The sequence below is a fragment of the Rhinolophus ferrumequinum genome, chromosome 4, assembly GCF_004115265.2.
Source record: "Rhinolophus ferrumequinum isolate MPI-CBG mRhiFer1 chromosome 4, mRhiFer1_v1.p, whole genome shotgun sequence".
Taxonomy (NCBI): domain Eukaryota; kingdom Metazoa; phylum Chordata; class Mammalia; order Chiroptera; family Rhinolophidae; genus Rhinolophus; species Rhinolophus ferrumequinum.
The window spans coordinates 90,689,178-90,708,722 of NC_046287.1; the positions used below are offsets into that span (position 1 = coordinate 90,689,178).

Here is a 19,545-nt window from a genome sequence, read left to right on the forward strand (position 1 = left end):
TTGGGGCATGTTTCTTTGTCTCCCTTTTTTGTCTGCCTCCCTGTGTTTGTTTCTGTGTATTAGGTAGGGCTGCTATGTCTCCTGGTCTTAATAGAGTGGATTTATGCAGTAGGTGTGCTGTGGGGCTCAATGGTGCAGTTTTCCTTGTCACCTGAGCTGCACACTCCAGGTGTATTCCTTGTGTGGATTGTGTGTCCTCCTCTTGTAGTTGCTGTTTGCACATCAATAGGAGGGATTGACCCTTGGGATGATTGGTTATGAGGACTGGTTGTGACTACAGTGAAGAAGTTGTGGGATAGGATATGACTCTACAGAGCAGGACCTGCTTCAGTAGGGCTCTGGTGCCTGCCCAATCTGTCCCTTGGGTGTGTCATCCTTGGAAATGGCTGGGTGATGCTCCAGCTAGTTTTGAGGTTGGCCACTGGGCACCCCATGCCAGGGCCACCTGGAAGGGGACCCACTGCAGGTCAAGTTCAGCCTCAGTCCATGCCCCACCCAGGGCCACACAGCAGAAGCCACAAAGCAATCTGCAGATGACTGCTGCTTGTGCTGTGCTTGCAAGTGCCTCAAGAGGCAAACCATAAACCAATGCTGTTTGCCATTAGTGCCAGGTTTAGGGCTGCTGAGCTTTAGGTACAGCACACATTCTAGCTAGATGCTGCGTGTGTGGGTTCTGTGAACCTTTGAGAGACCCTAGGAAAATGCAGCATGAGCAGACAGGCAGTTTGTACAAAAAAGATACTGGAAGCAGCTTGGGTGTGCCCAAATGTTGGGCAGGGCAGGGTCTCAGAATCAGGGCATGGTGAACGAATGCTATAAGTCAGCTCGATAGAGACTCAGATATGGTGCTGCCTGTGTCTACACACTGGGAATGGGGTGGGATTAACAAAGAAAGAATGGCTTCTGCCAGGTCCTCCATTCAGGAGAAACCTGACCCTCCAGCCCCCATCCTGAAGACAAATGACTCAGTTCCCCCACCATATGTCCCTGCTGCCTCTCCAGCTGCTGCCCCAGTAGTGGAGCTCAGAGCCAGTGATTCCTTCAGTGAGTAAGTCTGTGTGTGGTCCCTTTAAGAAGAGTGCCTGGGATTCTAGACGCCCTCCCTCTCACTTAGCCACAACCTCTGCTGGTTTTCACCACCAGAAATTAGGGGCATTTCTCTCGCTGACCCTGGAACCCTGAGCTGGGGAGGCATTGGGACTCCTTGCTCCTTCACAGGGGATTCCCACAACCAAGATATCCCTCCCAATTTTTAATGGCCACACACAGGTGTGGGACCAGTCCAGTCTGCATCTCTGTTCCTCCTACCCGTCTCCAGGTGGCTTCTTCTGTATGTCCTTGGCTATAGGGCTTCAGTTAAGCAAGATTTCAGATGATTCTGGATGGTTGTTCTGTGGTTTAGTTGTAATTTTGATGTGGTTGTGAGAGAAGGTAAGCACAGCATTTACCTACTCTCCACTCTGCCATATTGACCAGAATGAGGCTTAATCATTTCTAAGTGCAGCATTAGTTACAATCACAATATTGTGCAACCATCACCACTATCCATTCCTAGAATTTTTCCATCATTCCAAACAGAGACTCTACTCATTAAACAATAACTCCCCATTTTGCCTTCTCTCCCATATCCCAGCCCCTAGTAACTTCTATTCTACTCTCTGTCTCTATGAATTTGCCTAATCTAGGTACATCATATAAGTGGAATTATACAATATTTGTCTTTTTGTGTCTGACTTATTCCACTTGGCATATCTTCAAGGATCATCTTTGTTATAGTATGTACCAGAATTTAACTCCTTTTTAAGGATGAAGAATAATCTATTTTATGTATGTGTCACATTTTGTTTATCCATTAATCTATTAATGTACATTTGGGTTGTGACTACCTTTTGGGTTTTGTGAATAAAACAATTCGTTTTTTTCATTTTTCTGTTGATGAACATTTGAATTATTTCCTGTTGCCTGTTTCCTGTTCCATTCTCATAGAAGTCATCTTATTGAGGATAAAATCTACCTTCTCTGTCTTACGTGTATATCTGAGTGACCAAGAGCTACTAAAGAAAATCACACATTAATGTAGATTAGTGTCACTACAAATTCAGTTTCCAGTTTTCGCTAAGCGCGCATCATAGTCTGTCAATTTTTTGTCTGTTTATTTTTTTCTGTGTATTTTATTCTCTTTTGCATTTATTTTATTATTAATCCCAAATCATCTGTCTTTAAAGCTCCTTTCAGTCTGAACTCTTCTTGTTCTCAAAGATTATCTTAATTTAAGTGATTTCAGAGTATTGTCCCTCAACTGATACATGGTAGGAGCTAAGTAAATCTTTGTGGACTGAATACAGTTTCCACTTTCTCACCCATATAACTGCATGGTTTTCCATACTCATTCTTACAACCTACCTCCAGTTTTTAGGAAATGAGGATTAATCCTCCTGTTCAAGACCATCACCTCCGCCTGTGCCCATGACCCCTTTCTATAAAATTCTGCATCATTAGTCATCCTTCCATATCTTCAATCTATTCCTTACTGGTTCTTTTCCATCATCCCGTGAATATACCTTAATTTCCATAAGAAAGGTATTCCATAAAAACAAGTAACAACAACAACAACAAAATGTTTCTAAGATTCCACATTCTTTTTAGCTTTTATCTAATCTCTGTCATCCTTATTGCACCCAAATTTCTCCAAAGAGTGGTCTTCACTCTCTATTACCAATTTCTCTCCTCCCATTCCATATCAACTTACCTCAAACTGGCTTTTGTTCCCACCATTCCACTGAAACCGTTAGCTTTAATCTTAATGAGTTTCTCTATTGTATTTAACACTGTTGGTCATCTTCATTTTTTGAAATAATGCACTTGTTTGGCTTTCATGGTACATCTGGTTTACTTAATGCAATTTGAACTTTTCTTTTCCTCAGCCTTTATAATTTCTCTTCTTTTGTCCATACTTGAAACATTGGTTTCTCTTCAGAAATATCTCTTCAGTGGACTGCTCTATACATTGTTCCTGGTTTCAATTATTATATGCTGGTAACACAATTTTTATCTCCAGCACAAAACTCTCCTATGAGTTTCTTATTCCTAAGTCCAACTTTGTGATAGGCATCACAACTCAAAACCAACATGTTAATCTAAAGCTAAATTTATATTATTTTCCTTCCTTGAAATATCCTCAGCTTTAATCTTATTACTCTCCTGCTTAAAACCTACCAATGGTTTCTCATTGCATTTAGAATAAAATATAAATTTCTTCACATGAACTCCCAAACTAGCCCCTCTTAAATTTTTGAACCTTACCTGGAACCACACTCTCATCTTATTATATCATAAGCCATACTGGCTTTGTCAGCCTTTGGAGAGTCCAAGCTCTTACCTTCTTCATATATATTATTCCCACTGCATGATATATTCTTTTCTTTATTCTTGGCCTGGACTTGTAAGTTTCTGCTTAAATGTCATTTCCTCACATGAGCCTTTTTTAGTCACTCAGTTTCCCTCCTGACATCTTTCTTATTCTCTTCATTCACAGCCCTTAGAATACTTTACATTTATATATTTATTGTGGTATTTGTTAAAATCCCTGTGTTCTTCCCTGGATTCTAAACCCCATAAGGGAAAGAATAATGCCCCTTTAATTTTTCTATTTAAACCCAAGTCTTAACACAAAGCCTCGTGTTTCATAAATACTCAATAGATATATTTTACATGATTGATATATTTTTTTTCACTTTGACTCCTCTATTCCCTACACTCTCTGTCTAATCAATACCAGATCTTGCAGATTTTACCTCAGTTTCTTAACAATTTGTTCCTTCTTCTCTGTGCTATCATTGTATGGTCTCAGTTCTTTTCCCCTTTTCCTGGACTATTGTGATAGCTCCTCAACTTGTCACCTTGAATTACATTTTATCACCTCACATCCATCCTCCAACTGCCACAAGCATGAGCTAAAATATAGGTCTGAATCCAGCACTCTCCTATGGAAAACCCTTTAATGGCTCCTCATTGAGGATAGCATGAAATACAAATACAGAAGGTGCCCCCCAAAAAATGTATACACATTTTAAGAAAGGAAAAAATTATTAAAATTGTAATGTTAAATATATACTGATAACATAAGATGAATGCAAGTCACGTTTGACTTTTGCAATCCCAAGAGGTACTCAAAGTGGTTACCATCAGCGTCCAGACACTTCTGATTATGGTGAACTACTGCTTGAGCAACGTTGACCAGTGTCCACTTGTATATATTTGTGGGGTTTTTTTGGCACCCTTGGTATTTTGCCTTAGCTCACAGTGCCCCCAGATAATTTGGTTCCTGCTTACTGTACCATGCTCATTTCTTACCACTTGGCCTGGCTTTCTAAGCTCCCCAAGGAGTAAACTGTTTGTGATTCCCATCCCACGTTATATATGTTGCTTCATATCTCTCTTCTTTGCACACATGTTGTCACTTTTATTTAAAGAAATATCCATCCCCACCTGAAACTAATAAAAAAAATAAAGAAATATCCACCCCATAATCAGTCCAACTACCCCTTGCTCTCTCACCATTAATCTGGCTAATTCATACTGAGTTACATTTGGGTCAGCTATCATCTCTTCCAGGGAAATATCATCTCTTCATATCTCTGATTCTCTGGTTCTCCAGATTGGGTTACATGCCACTGTTGGGAATTTTACAATGTGCTTCGCCATTGTTTTACTTTACTCAACTGTATTCAATTGTCTACCTTCCCCCTAGGCGGTGAGCTCCTAGGAGCACACAGTAGATACTTCATAAACATTTACTGAAATAATTACAAAAATTGAAATATAACATTCAAGGTACACCAGTACAATTGCTTGTAACAGTAATAATATCCAATTGCATAATTGTTTGGTTCACTGCATTTCACTCAATTTTATTCAGTTACTGCTCCTTAAGTCCTGCTACTTTATGTTGGGTCTTCTTTGCTCAGTGGGCTAGAGTTCTGACAGCAACCTTAAATACAAAGAATTCAGCACCTGCATTCCTTACTGCATGTGTCCTCTACTTGAGTTTTCATTTCACAAGCTCTAAAAATGAACATTTTCACCTATATCAGAGCTTTCTCTAAGTTTTCTCTGAGGTCAGTTAGGTTAATTCCATAATAATTATATTACTATCATTCCTATAATTCCCATTATGTTTTTAATTCTTGACTTCAATATGCTGTCAATAATCCCTTGATATGCATGCATATATATTCTATGTTATTTAATAAAAATGTGCTACTTTATTCTAGAAACACTAATATTTTTGAGAAATAGTTCCTTAAAACTTTTTGATTATGACCAATAGTTCAAAGTAATTTGCTTAATCTCTAAACAATGAACAATGTTGACCATGCAGTTATGATCAAGTTTTTGCTTAATGAATTTTTATATTTTGTTTAAATGATAGTTATGATTATTTAAAGTATGTAATTTTGATTATTCAGTATGAATTTATGTTTGGATGCATATATATGTATACACACATGTATATATGTTTGTGTGTATATATGTAAGTGTATATTTGTATAAATAAATAGACACACAGAAACAATTATAGATACATATGTACACACAGATTAGTATACATACATATATTACTTAGCTCTGTCTGCTGAAAGTATCTAGAAGCAATGTCATCCCAGTAGCAATAGGGACATGCAGCACCCAGATATTGGTTTTTAAATGCCATTCTCCAATAAAAAGAAAACAGGGTTTCCTTAGAGAAATGGCTTATTCTAGTATCAAGGCAGGGAAAACACAATTTATGTTACTGTAAAAAAATATAGATGAGTCAAACAGAAATAAAATATCTATGCAATTTTCTTACTTCCTTAGTGTTTATTACATTTATATATATGAAATGTATAATGTGTGATATGTATATGTATATTTTTATACAGAAATAGTGTAATTTTATATACCTTTTATTATTCTAAATGACTAAATAATTTTATGGTTTATGAATGTAGAATTTGTTGGATTGTTAGTTACAAACAATGCTGGATGAACATTATAAATGAATTTCGATGCACTTCCCTAATTACTATAAGAATTTTCTTTTGCAAAATGTTCAACTAAGAGTCCCTGTCCCTTTGCCCTTAATCTACATTCAATTTGTTAAACTTTTACTCAAAAGGGTATTTTATTTTGGCATTTAGCAAAGGTTTTAGATTAAAACTTTCAATAGGAGTTAAATAATTACCGGTTTATATGTGTGTGTGTGTGTGGGGGAATCATCTCTTTTAAACCCAAACATCAACATTCCCATTAGAGTTTAAAGGATCATAGATATCATATAGGTTTATTTTTTTAATTTATAGGTTAGGAAATTGAGGCCAAGAATGGTTCAATGACTTTCTCCAGTTCAAATAGATGATTATCAACTTTGAAGTTAAAAGTCTAGATTTCAGTGTTCTTTCCATATCTAAAAAGGCTGTCAAGGGATAGGTGCAAGGTTCTTACCTGAGCTTTTTTATGTGGTTAGTGTTCATTTAATCCATACTCAGATAATGGATTCTAGATGTGTATTCACTAGCCCCATATTAATTGCCATCTATGTAGCTGGTAGGATTATTTTTTAACACAATAAAAAATCAGTTTACTAAGAACAGAATAAGAATTATAAAACAGCTAAAAAGTTGCTAGCTACTTTCAAAAGGGGAATCAATCCTTTTCTAAATCATCAGCTTTTTATTTTCTCAGCTATTTATAATCTCAGACTATGAAGCTTACCCAGATGGAAGAGTCGTAATCAAATTAAAGGCAATGTTGAAAACTCTAAGGAGCTTAAGTTGTTGAATTTCAGAAGAGATTTCTTTGATAGGATTATTTCTCAGGATTAGTATTTGTAAATATTTGAGACAAAATACCTGAGGAAAAGAAAAGAGAAATGAACATGAGTAGAATAACCAAGTATGTAAATCCCTATTTGTTGCATTTTAGAAACCCTTTGAATTAATGTAGAATTAGTGTAGTAACATTAATTTTCTGTATCATATATCTCAATAAGTACCTTTGGAAAGCCTTAAAAATAACTAAAGAGCACTAATATGCATGATATAGTAAACTAGCACAACTACTGTACTCATATATACCCTTGACTCATGAATGAGAAAGTCATCCTGTTTGATCAACCCACAGTTTCATAGGAAGCAATTATGCAAAGAAGGAAGGAGGGAGATATCTGGAGAACCAGGAAAATAAGTGAAATTAACTTTAGTAATTAATGGGTGTCAGATATCATAGCCAGAATGTTTCATTCTCGTATCATTATGATTTCATATACACTGATTTTTCACATGAAATTTAAAAATAGAATATACCATTTAAATCCATGATCTTTGCTTGATTAATATATTTCTGGCTCTCTGGTGTATCATAACAAAGTTTTACATTAGCTGTCTTTAACATCAAATTAAACTTTTTAATCATCATAAAGTTCTAAAATTGGTGGAGTAGAGCTTGCTCATCCTTGCAGTCAGAAGTGTAAGTCCTCCAGGTTCATTTTTCCTTTCCAAGATTGTTTTGGCTATTTGGAGTCCCTGACATATCCCTATGAACTCTACCATCAGCTTGTCAAATTCTATAAAAAAGACAATTTGTAATTCTCATAGGGATTTCCATGAATCTGTAGATCAATTTGGGGGTATTGCCATCTTAATAATATTCAGTCATAAGATCCATGAACATGGAATGTCTTGCCATTGAAGTATGTCTCCTTTAATTTCTTTTAACTATGTTCCGTAGTTTTCTGAGTATAAGTTTACTTTTGTTAAACTTACTGCTAAATATTTTATTCCTTTCCATGTAAATAAAATTGCTTTCTTAATTTTATTGTCAGGGTTGTTTATTGCTATTATGTAGAAATGCAATTGATTTTTGTATATTGATCTTCTACACTACAATCTTGTTGAATTAATTCATTAGTTCTAATATCTTTTTAGTGAATTCCTTAGGATTTCTATGTATAAGACCATGTCATCTACAACTAGAGATAGTTGAACTTCTTCCTTTTAAAATATGGATGCCTTTTATTTCTTTCTCTTGCCTAACAGTCTTGGCTAGAAAGTACAGTACAATGTTGAATACAAAATGGAAAGAGTAGACATCTTCATCTGGTTCCTGATCTTAGGAGGAGAAGTTTGAATCTTTCACTACTAAGTATGATATAAGCTGCGGGTTTTTTGTAGATGCATTTTATCAAGTAGAGGACATCCCCTTGTATTCCTAGAGGTTGAGTGCTTTTGTCATGAAAGGATGTAAAATGTTTTGCTTTTCTTGTAAAATGTTTTGGGTTTTTTTTCTCTCTACTGATAGAATTGTATTATTCCCTCCCTACTGTATTGAAATGGTGTATTGCGTTGACTGACTTTTGTATGTTTATCCAACCTTGCATGCCTGGCATAAATATCACTTGGTCATAGTATAAAATCCTCTTTATATGTTGGTGTGCCAGTATTTTGTTGAGGATTTTTGCATCTCTATTCATAAGACATATTGTTCTGTAGTTTGCTGCTCTTTCAATATCTTTGTCTAGTTTTGGTATCAGTGTGTTACTGGCTTAATAGTTTGAATTGGGAAGTATTCCCTCCTCTTCTATTTTTTGGTAGAGTATGTAAAGGATTAGTGTTAATTCTTTCTAAGACGTTTGGTGGAATTCACCAATGAAGTTATCTTAGTCCTGAACTTTTCTTTGTGGATAGTTTTAAATTACAATTGAACTCTTTCCTTTTTATAAAGCCTTTCAGACTTTCTATGTATTTCTTCTTAAGGCCATTCTTGTGTCTTTCTAGGTGTGTGTCCATTTCATCAAAGTTATCTAGTTGGTTGGTATACTACTGTTGTCTTAAAATCTTTTTCATTTCTGTAAGGTTGGTAGTAATATCTTCTCCTTCATTCCTAATTTTAGTAACTTGGGTCTTCTTTTTCTCTTGGTCAATCTATGCAAGGTTAGTCAATTTTAGGTCTTTTCAAAGTATCAACTCTTGGTTTTGTTGATTTTTTTTAAATTAAAGTTTATTAGGGTGACAATTGTTAGTAAAGTTACATAGATTTCAGGTGGGTTTTGTTGATTTTTTACTTTTGTTTTTCTATTCTTAATTTCACTAATTTCAATACTAATTTTTATTATCACCTTCCTTATTCTTTATTTAGGTTTAGTCTGTTCTTTTTTTCATATAGTGACTTAAGGTGAAAGGTTAGGTTATTGATTTTTCTTTCTCTTTTCTTTTTTTAATAATTTTTTTTATTTTTCAGTCACACTTGACATACAATTTTATATCAGTTTCAGATGTACAACACAGTGATTATACATTTATGTAACTTATGAAGTGATCACCCTGGTAAATCTAGTTTTCGACACCCATACATAGTTATTACAATATTATTGACTATATTCCTGATGTTATACTTACTGACTATATATCCCATGATTATTTTGTAACTACCAGTTTGTGGCTCTTAATCCCTTCCCTCCCTTTCACCCATCTCCCCAACACCCCTGCCATCTGGTAACGATCAAAATGTTCTCTGTATCTATGAGTTTGTTTCTGTATGTTTGTTTGTTTGATTGTTTGTTTTATAGAGTCCACATATAAGGAAAATCATATAGTATTTGTCTTTCTCTGTGTGAATTATTTCACTTAGCATAATATCCTCTAGGTCCATCCAAGTTGTTGCAGATGGCAAGATTTCAACTTTTTTATGGCTGAGTAATGTTCCATTGTATATTTGTGCCACTTCTTCTTTATCTATTGATGGACACTTAGGTTGCTTCCATATCTTGGCTATTGTAAATAATGCTGCAATGAATATATGGATGCATATGTCTTTTTTGAATTAGTGTTTTGAGTTTCTTCAAATAAATACCCAGAAGCAGAATCACTGGGTCTTTCTGTTTCTCTTATTACAGACTTTGTTTTAAAGTCTATTTTGTCTGTATAACTATTGCTATCAGCTTGTTTTTTTCACTTCCATTTTTATAAAATATCTTTTTTTATCCCTTTACTTTCAGTCTATATGTGTCTTTTGATCTGAAGTGAGTCTTTTGTAAGCAACATATGTATGTGTCTTGTTTTCTTATCCTTTCAGCCACCCTATTTCTTATGATTGGAACATTTAATCTGTTTACATTTAAAGTGATCATTGCCATTTATTATCCATATTTTTTATCTTTTTTTTCCCCTTCATCTTAAATAAGTCCCTCTAACATTCCCTGTAATATTGGTTTGGTGGTTATGAACTCCTTTAGCTTTTTCTTATCTGGGAAGCTCTTTCTTTATCTGTCCTTTGATTCTAAATGATAGCTTTGCTGGGTAGAGTAATCTTGGTTGTATCCTGCTTTTCATCACTTTGAATGTTTCCTGCCAATCTCTCTGGCCTGCAAAGTTTCTGCTGAGAAATCAGCTGACAGTTTTATGTGAGCTCCCTTGTTGGTAACTAACTGCCTTTCTCTTGTTGCTTTTAAAATTCTCTCTTTGTCTTTAACCTTTGGCATTTTAAGCATGATAGGTCTTGCTGTGGGCCTTTTTGGGTTTATCTTGTGGGGGATTCTGTGCTTCCTGGGCTTGTATACCTATTTCCTTTGCCAGATTAGGAAAGTTTTCTGTCATTATTTCTTCAAATACCCTGTTTCCCCGAAAATAAGACCTAGCCGGATAATCAGCTCTAATGCGTCTTTTGGAGCAAAAATTAATATAAGACCCAGTCTTATTTTACTATAACACCAGGTTAATATAATATAATATGACATAATACCGGGTCTTCTGTTAATTTTTGCTCCAAAAGATACATTAGAACTGATTGTCCGGCTAGGTCTTCTTTTCCGGGAAACACGGAAAAGGTTTTCATTTCCTTGCTCTCTGTCTTCTCCTTCTTGTAGCCCTGTGATGCAAATGTTGGTAAGCTTGAAGTTTTCCAGAGCCCTCTTAAACTTTTCTCATTTCGGGGGAGGGATTCTTTTTTCTTTTTGCTGTTCTGTGGGTGTTTTATGCTACCTTACCTTCCAAATTGTTAATTTGATCCTCTGTTTCATCTACTGTTGATGCCCTCAAAATATTCTTCATTTCAGTGACTATATTATTCTTTTCTGGCTGGTTCTTTTTTAGGATTTTTATGTCCATTTTTAATGCTTACTACTCTTTGCTGAAGTGCTCACTGAGATTATTGAGCATCCTTATAATTAGTGTTTTGAACTCTGCATCTGCTAGATGGCTTATTTCCATTTTGTTTAGTTTTTTTTCTGGAACTTTGTTCTGATTTTTTATTTGGGACGTGTTTCTTTGTCTCCTCATTTTGGCTGCCTCCCTATGTTTGTTTTTATATATTAAGTAGAGCTGATGTGTCTCCCATTCTTGGTAGAGTGGCCTATGTAGTAGGTGTCCTGTGGTGCCCCACGGCACAGTCTCCCTGGTCACCAGAACTGGGTGCTGCAGGTGTGTCCCTTGTGTATGGTTCTCTTGTAGTTGAGCCTTGATTGCTGTTGGCATGTCAATGGGAGGGATTAACCCTCAGGCTGATTGTGAGAACTGGCCATAACTACAGTGGAGGATTTGTGCAGGGGGAGGATTCATATTAGTGGGGCTCTGGTGCCTGCTGTGTGTGCCCTTTTGGTGTGTCATTTGTGGAGGTTGTTGGGTGGTGCTCTAGTGTGGTCTGAAGCTGGCTACTGGGTGTTTTGGTTTGGGGGCTATTGGGGGGTGAGGTCTGGTGCAGGATAAGCTCAACTACTGTCTCTGCCCTGCCCAGGGCCACTTGGTATGAGCTACAAAGTGATCTGCAGATGGTTGACACTAACACTGGGCTTGGAGGTGCCTTGGAAAGGCTAAGCTGTGAACTGAAACCAGCTGCTTCTAGTGCTGGGCTTAGGGCTACTTATTAAGAGTTACAGGGCAAGCTGAGGCCAGATGCTGCTTATTTGGGTTTGTAAACCTTTGAGAGATTTTAGGAACGTCCACAGCATGAGCCAAGTAAGTCTGTTTGCATGGAAAAGCCACCAGAAGCATCTCTGGTGAGCCTGAAAGTTGGGTGGGACCAGATCTCAGTTAGTCATTTGGGCGGGGCAAATGGTGTCAGCTAGGAAACATAGATATCAAACCCTCCTGCATATGAAGGCTGGGTGGTGGGAGGGCTCAACTAAGGAACAATGGCCTCTGCCAGCACTTCTGTCTGGGAGAAGACTGCTCCTCCAGCCCTTGTCCCTCAAGCTAGACAATTCAGTTCCTCCTTGAATGTCTCTGGTTCCTTTCCAGCTGCTGCCCCAGCACTGGAACTGAGAGCAAGTGAGTCCATCAGCAGATAAGTTCATGTGTGGGCCTTTTAAAAGGAATGCCTGGGGTGACAGCTGCCGTCTCACTCTGTCTCAATATCCACAGGTTTTCACTGCTGGAATTTATGGGGACTTCTCTTCCTGGCACTGGAACCCTGGGCTGTGAAACCTGGTGTGGGGCTAGGATCACTCACTTTTCAGGGGGGACCACTGCAGCTGAGATATCCCTCCCAATTTTTAATGGTCACATGTAGGTGTGGGACCAGCCAATTCCTCATCTCTGCCCCTCCTACCAGTCTTGACTTGGCTTCTTCTGTGTGTCCTTAGTTATAGGACTTCTGTTCAGCTAGATTTCAGGTGATTCTCAATAATAGTTTTTCTGTAGTTTTAATTTTGATGTGGTCATGTGACGAGGCAAGCACAGTGTTTACCTATTCTGCCATCTTGACTGGAAGCTGATTTTTCTTTTTTAATATAGGCATTTATAGTTATGAATTTCCCTCTCAGTACTGCTGTAGATGCATCCCACAAATTTTGGTATGTTGTCTTTTCATTTTCATTAAACTCAAAGTATTTTCTAATTTCCCTTTTGATTTGTTTATTGAATAATTTGTTAATTAAGAGTGTGTTGCTTTGTTTCCATATATTTCCAAATTTCTTTCAGTTATTGATTTTTAAATTACCTTACACTTTAGCCAAAAATATTCTTTCTGTGATTTTCAATTCTTTTAAATATAGCCAAAAATATTCTTTCTGTGATTTTCAATTCTTTTAAATATATTGAGACATTTTTGTGGCCCAACCAATGGTCTATCTTGAATTTTAAAATTATGTATTCTGCTGCTATCAGTAGGAGTGTCCCATTAGATGTCTGTTAGGTTTGAATGGTTTACAGTGTTGTCCAAGTCTTCTGTTTCCCTGTTGATCATCTGCTTAGTTGTTCTATGAATTATTGAAAGTGGACTATTGAAGTATGCGATCATTATTGTTGAATTTTCTATTTTTTTCCTTCAGTTCTTTTTGTTTTTGCTTCATGTATTCTGGGGCCATATATATGTATATATGGCCTGGATATTACCATCTTGGTTGGAATATTTTGTCTGTAGCTATACAACACAGATCTGCATTTTAATGACAAGCTCTATCATTTAAAAAATGGACACTTTAAATTTTACATCTGAAGAGCTTCCTTATATTTATACATTCTTTTTAGTGGATAGAGTATGCTTTGGTGGATACACAGCCTCACCTATGACTCTTTAGAAGAAAAGTTAAAATTAACATGAAGAACTAAGATCCCTATATTCCTTGGGAATTCTTAGCTATTCATCCTAGCCAAATTAATAAAACTCTCATTATGTATTAGAAAAGAAAAAGTAACTCTTCTAGTGAAAATAAAAGCACAATATTTAGAGAAATTATAGAAAATATGTTTGAAATAGAAAGCAAGTCAATTTTCTAAAAATCAATTTACTAAAAGTTAATGTTCAGGAAGTCAATTCACAAAACAACAAATCACCCAGTGACCAATGAAGAAATTACTAAAACACTGACAACGTTATCTGTTCTAAGTACTCATAATGACTCTTTTATTTAAAATGACATTGAATTAGCTCATCCCATATCTTATTATCTGATATATTTTATTATGCAGAATATCCTATTTTGACCTATGATAATAAAAGCATGTTACATCACCATATTACCTCGTCACTAAACTTTGTTTTTGAAGTTTCTGATTAACACATGGATAAGGTTTATTTTAGGTTTTATTCAGTTAGAAGAATAAACAAATTATTTTACATACATTGTACAATTATGAGAACATATTTGAGAGCATGACCATAACACAGTCTTTGAGGATTATGTCCTGGGACTTCCTAAGAAAGATGTACTGTACTTTTGATACTTCTGAAAATAAGCCTTTAGGATACAACCCAAAATATATTTACTTCATAATAACTCGAGTACCATGTGTCTATTTTTACTATAATTATTATTCATAATAAGAAATTATTCCAATAAATACAATAATAAAAATGGACTTACTTCTGTGGGAAAGGAACGGATATCATTAAATGATAAGTTAAGATATATCAATTGGAAAGCCAAAGGTGTTAAGTCTGGACAATTCAGGATAAAAAAGCCCTAAGAGAAAATGATAGATATAAGAGTGAAGTACTAGCAATGCACAAAATATTTTATACAAGAGTGAAAAAAAAAAAAACAAACACATATTATGAATGAAAATGTTTGATACAATACACTAACAAACCTATGCTAATTTTCATTCATTTATTTTAGTCTATCAGGATAATTTCTTAAATATGTAAAGGATAAAAACAAAATAGAAACAATACTAAGTATTCAGGTATGTAATAAGTATAGTGATATATGTGTGACAGGCATTATTTCAAACAATAATGCGCAAACAGTTTATTTAGGGTCCACTACATGCTGAAATATAAGTAAATATAATATATATTTAATTATGCTTTTTACCCCCTTGGGTTTTTTCATGTGTCTACTTCTATTTCTCTGTTATCTTTCTATTAATCTAACATATCTGAAACTCCTTGCTTAATTAAATATACCAATTTCTGAAAGAGGGAAACTTATGCCTCCTTATGGACTAAATGTTTGTGTCGCCCCAAATTCACATGTTGAAGCCCTAATCCCCAATGTGATGGCTCTTAGAAGTGAGGCTTTTGGGAGGGGATTAGGGTAAGATGATATCTTAAGGGTGGAGAACTGATGAAGGGGATAGTGCCCTTATATGAAGAGGAGGGGACCAGAGTTCTCTCTCTCCCTGCCATGTGAGGATACAGCAAGAAGACAGCTATGAACAAGAGAGATCTCACTAGGATCCAAATCAGCTGAGACATCAATCTTAAACTTTCTCACCACGAGAACTGTGATAAATAAATGTTGTTTAAGCTACTCAATCTATGGCATGTTGTCATAGTAGCCTGAACTGACTAAAACATGACTGGTGCCACCAGTATCTTTAATGTTCCAAGGAAGTTGAAACATTTGTTTCATAAGGATCATAGGATCAGTGGGGAATAACTAAATGAACCAAGGAACTCTAATGCTGGAGGATCAAACCTCAGGTTGCAGTGAAGGGAGGGGTTGCATAGGTTATGGTAAGTACTATGTAAGAATTAAAAGGTTCATAGTTGGAATTAATAGTGCTGGATTCAAGACTGACCTTTTAATAAAGTACTAATATTTGTGAATGTCTATATGTTAGTAGTAGACAAAAATAGGTGCTCTTTCCTCCTGTTAGTAAACACTTTTCTCTTCTCTGCAGAATTAGTGGTACACTCAATTATGTAGCAGTAATGTGTCTATCACAGTCTCTAATTGTTCCACTTAGTGTGTTCAGATAACTAGTGCCTTTACATTTCCTTCTGCCTAGAAAGTTCTTCCCCCACTACTGCTATGAATTATTTTCTCACTTCATTCAACAGCCTGCTTATATTTAGCTGTTTGTTCATAAGTCATTTGATCAGATAGGTCCTTCCTGACCAACATCTCAAACCAGTGTTCCATCATATATGTCTCCCTGACCCTCCACTTGCTTTATTGTTCTTAATAGCTCTTATCACCATAGGACAGACTATGTATGAATATATGCATGTATGGTCTCACTCTGCTAAAGTGTAAGCTCAGTGAAATAGGCACTTTTTCTGTTTTGCACACTGGTACATAGTTTACTACTGGTATGTAGTGGGTTCTTAATAAATATTGGCTGAATAAGTGAATATCCATAACCTTCACATTGCCTCATGGAATCCCAGGGTCCTTCACTGTGGATATACCATGAGGCCTGCCCACCACAGGTACCCTGGATCTCTCTTTTACCCTTCCATCATAAAATCTGTTTGCTGTGGTTATCATGGAAAGAATGTGAAGAACTAAATAGCACTAATAATGTGGAGGCTTTCTCAGTCTCTTGAATTGCTCTAGCAACCTTTAAGCACTTATGCACTGAGTCTGTATTATACTAATCAGTACATTTGTTTTGTGTAAATTTTTGTTTATATAAAATCTGTTTCTTTAATAAGCCCCTGAGATAGATTAGGAATTATAACTTTTAATTCTTTTATATCAGCCCACAGAACTCAGGATCTTACTCTGGAGTCAAATGTTTTTTAAACTAATATTAATGGCTGTGGAAATAATTTTGTTTTTTACTAGATGCACCCAACTTTTTAGAAGCTGTATTCTTCCTTCATTTAAAGAAGGGGTTAGCAAACTACAGCCTGCCACCTGTTTTTCTCTACAAAGTTTCATTTGAACACATCCATGCTCATAAATGTAGGTATTGTATATGGCTGCTTTTGTACAATACAACACAGTTGAGTAGTTGTGACAGAGACCATGTAGCTCTAAAAGCCTAAAATTTTACTATCTAGCCCTTTACAGAAAAAGCTTGCCAACCTCTCATTTAAAGCAATTCTCTTCAAAATGAGATAATCTGATTTTTTCACTTCTACTAATGGTCACAGACCTTGTTTCAAACCAACTCTCCTACTAAATCCAAAAGAAAAAAAAAAATACAACAAAGGCTTGGGGAGTTACCAAGGTAGCCAGGACTTAATAAGACAAAATTCCAGAGACAAGGGAATCTCAGGGTGATAAACATAATACCCAACACTATTTTTCGCCAAAAGTCATTTGCCTAATCCAAAGCTTTGGTCAAGAGGCTGAATAGAACTATAACCAGTGTCATAGGACTAGGGAGATAAAAACTGGAATTCAGCGCTTACCAAGGAGGAAGGCAACCGGCTTAGTATGCGATGGCTGAAAGGCCACAGCCCTAGGATAAAAGGTTAACAGGAAAGCTCTACAAAGATGGAAGCCCAGTACTAAATCAGCTTATTCTCTATTGTATTAATATGACTCTTCCCTAGAAGTAATAATAAAAATTCTCTGCAAAAACAGAACATCATCCAGGGCCTCAAACTATCTCTATACTACATCTACCATGCAATCAAAAATCAAAAGAGATGCAAAAAGACAATAATTGGACAAAAAAAAAAAAAAGAGAAATGATAGACCATAGAAACAGGCCCACAGATAATCCACATATTGGATGTATCAGAGATGTGTTAAAAAAAAAATAACTGTTATTAATAGGCTCAAGAAATTAAATTATCAAGATAAATTATAAAGTAAAAATTTAAACAAAAATATCTAAATAAAAGTTTTAGAGTTAAAAAAATAATGAAAACTAAAGACTTTGCAAATTTCACAAAGCTAAAAAGAGAATGATGAAGCTAGAATTTAGGTAAGAAGAAAATACTCAGAATAAAACACAGAGAGTAAAAGGGGTGGAAAATACAGGAAACAGAATAAGAGATATATGGGACAGGGTGGAAAGTTCTAAGACGGATGCATCTGGATTCCAGTAAGAAGAGGACATGAAGAATGGGAGCAGGGGCAACATTTGAAAAGATCCTGAAAAAATTTGACAAAACTGATGAGAGATAAAATCACATATTCGAAAAGGGCTATGAAGCATAGAAAGATAAATATTTTAACAACTACACCTAAGCACGTCATAGTAAAACTGCTTAAATTCAAAGACAAAGAGGGAATCTTAAAATCAGCCAAAATAAAAGACATCTATGTAGGCAGGAGAGAAGCAGCCTGACATGAGTCATTGCCTGACTAAGGCAAGGAAAATATCTACACTTGAGAAAATTCCGGTATAGGGTGGAAGAACCCAAATAATGTGAAGAGGATGTCAACATAGGGGAGTGTCTCAGATCCCAAGCAAAGAAAGGAGAGAGTATATGTGGGTGAGGGGATGACAGCAAAAAAAGCCAGGTTGGTTACATATTGGTTGAATAAGTACATAAATTAAGGAAAATGGAAGCCAATTTTCTCACTGTTGGAGAAAGGAGTTATATATTTAACAAGGGACAAAATTAGAATGACTCTTGTAGTGTTAGAGTAGAATTGGATGTATTGATATAAATTCAGATTTTAGTGTGTGTGTGTGTGTACTAGTGCACACACCTATTACCTAGCTTTGCCCGCTGAAAGAATCTATAATACCCTAACGTCAATGACAACACCAAGTGCCCAGATCTTGGCTTCATCACTAAAAGTAACCAGGAGTCCTTAGAGAAATGGCAGATTCGAGGGCTGGGGCAGGGACTGCACAGAATAAGCCTGGAAGTACGATGGAGGTATGTGAAAAGGACACAGAAACTAACTTGATTGGGCTTTTACTAATGAAATCTGGGGTAACTTGAGAATAAAAATAAATAATGGTATGACAGATTATACTCACCAAATAAAATAGTGATATAAATAAATAAATAGATTAATTAATTAATTAAAAGTCTGTTGAAAAATAGGATTATTTGCATAGTTTCAAAGTACCACAATATACTTATTAAATACAAAGAAATAAAAGAGTAACAGTGGAGAAGCCCTGAAGTGAAGCCCTGAAGTTAAATAAAGTGAACACAATTAGTAATGGGATAAATTGAAATCAAGCACCACTTGATAAGATAGAATGAGAAAAAGCTTTTGAGATAGTAATGTCAAAGGTGAAAAATCTATATCTAATCATGAGAAAAATATACGACAAACCCACACTAATAGACATTTTACAAAATAACTGGCCTGTAATCTTCAAAAGTTTCAAGGTCATGAAATTCAAAGAAAGCTGCAAACATACCAGCCTGAAAGAAACTAGAACAACCATACAGAACATGTGACTCTGGATTGAATCCTTTGTTATAAAGAACATTACTGGATAAATCAGCAAAATTTGACAGGAGTCTCTTGATTGGATACAGTAATTCATCAATATCAATTTCCCGATTTTGAGGGTCTGCTCTGTGGTTATGCAAAAGAGTGTCCTTGCTTGCAGGGAGTATGTACTAAAGTATTCAGGGATTATGAAGCAATCTTGGGGGATGCAGTTAAAGGCATGATTACAGGAAAATGTATAGCCTTAATTACATAAATAAGAAAAGGAAAGACTGAAACTCAGTGATGCCCATATTCATATTAGTATGTCATCTTTTGTGCAGGATCCGTTGAAGTTTTCTGTTTTAGTTTTATTTTTGTTTTAATTATGTGAAAGACAGAATTCTCAATGGCTCCTATGAATTTGTTCCCTGATAAGATTCCTGTGTCAATTTTTAAAATATTGACTTTGTTTCCAGGAACCATACTAAATTTACTTATAAGTAGGATTAATTTTTTTTGAGATTACTTAGATTTTCTAC

At 35.7% G+C, this 19,545-nt stretch overlaps 1 protein-coding gene across 1 annotated transcript in view; it reads right to left on the reverse strand.

Annotated features, from left to right (window-relative positions):
- Positions 1-19,545, reverse strand: part of LRRC63 (leucine rich repeat containing 63) — a 73,070-nt gene that overhangs the window by 25,048 nt on the left and 28,477 nt on the right. The window contains exons 6-7 of the mRNA XM_033104040.1: positions 14,339-14,437; positions 6,757-6,893 (exon numbers count right to left, since the gene is read on the reverse strand). Coding sequence (XP_032959931.1) covers positions 6,757-6,893; positions 14,339-14,437 — 236 coding nt within the window. The remainder of the gene's footprint in view (positions 1-6,756; positions 6,894-14,338; positions 14,438-19,545) is intronic.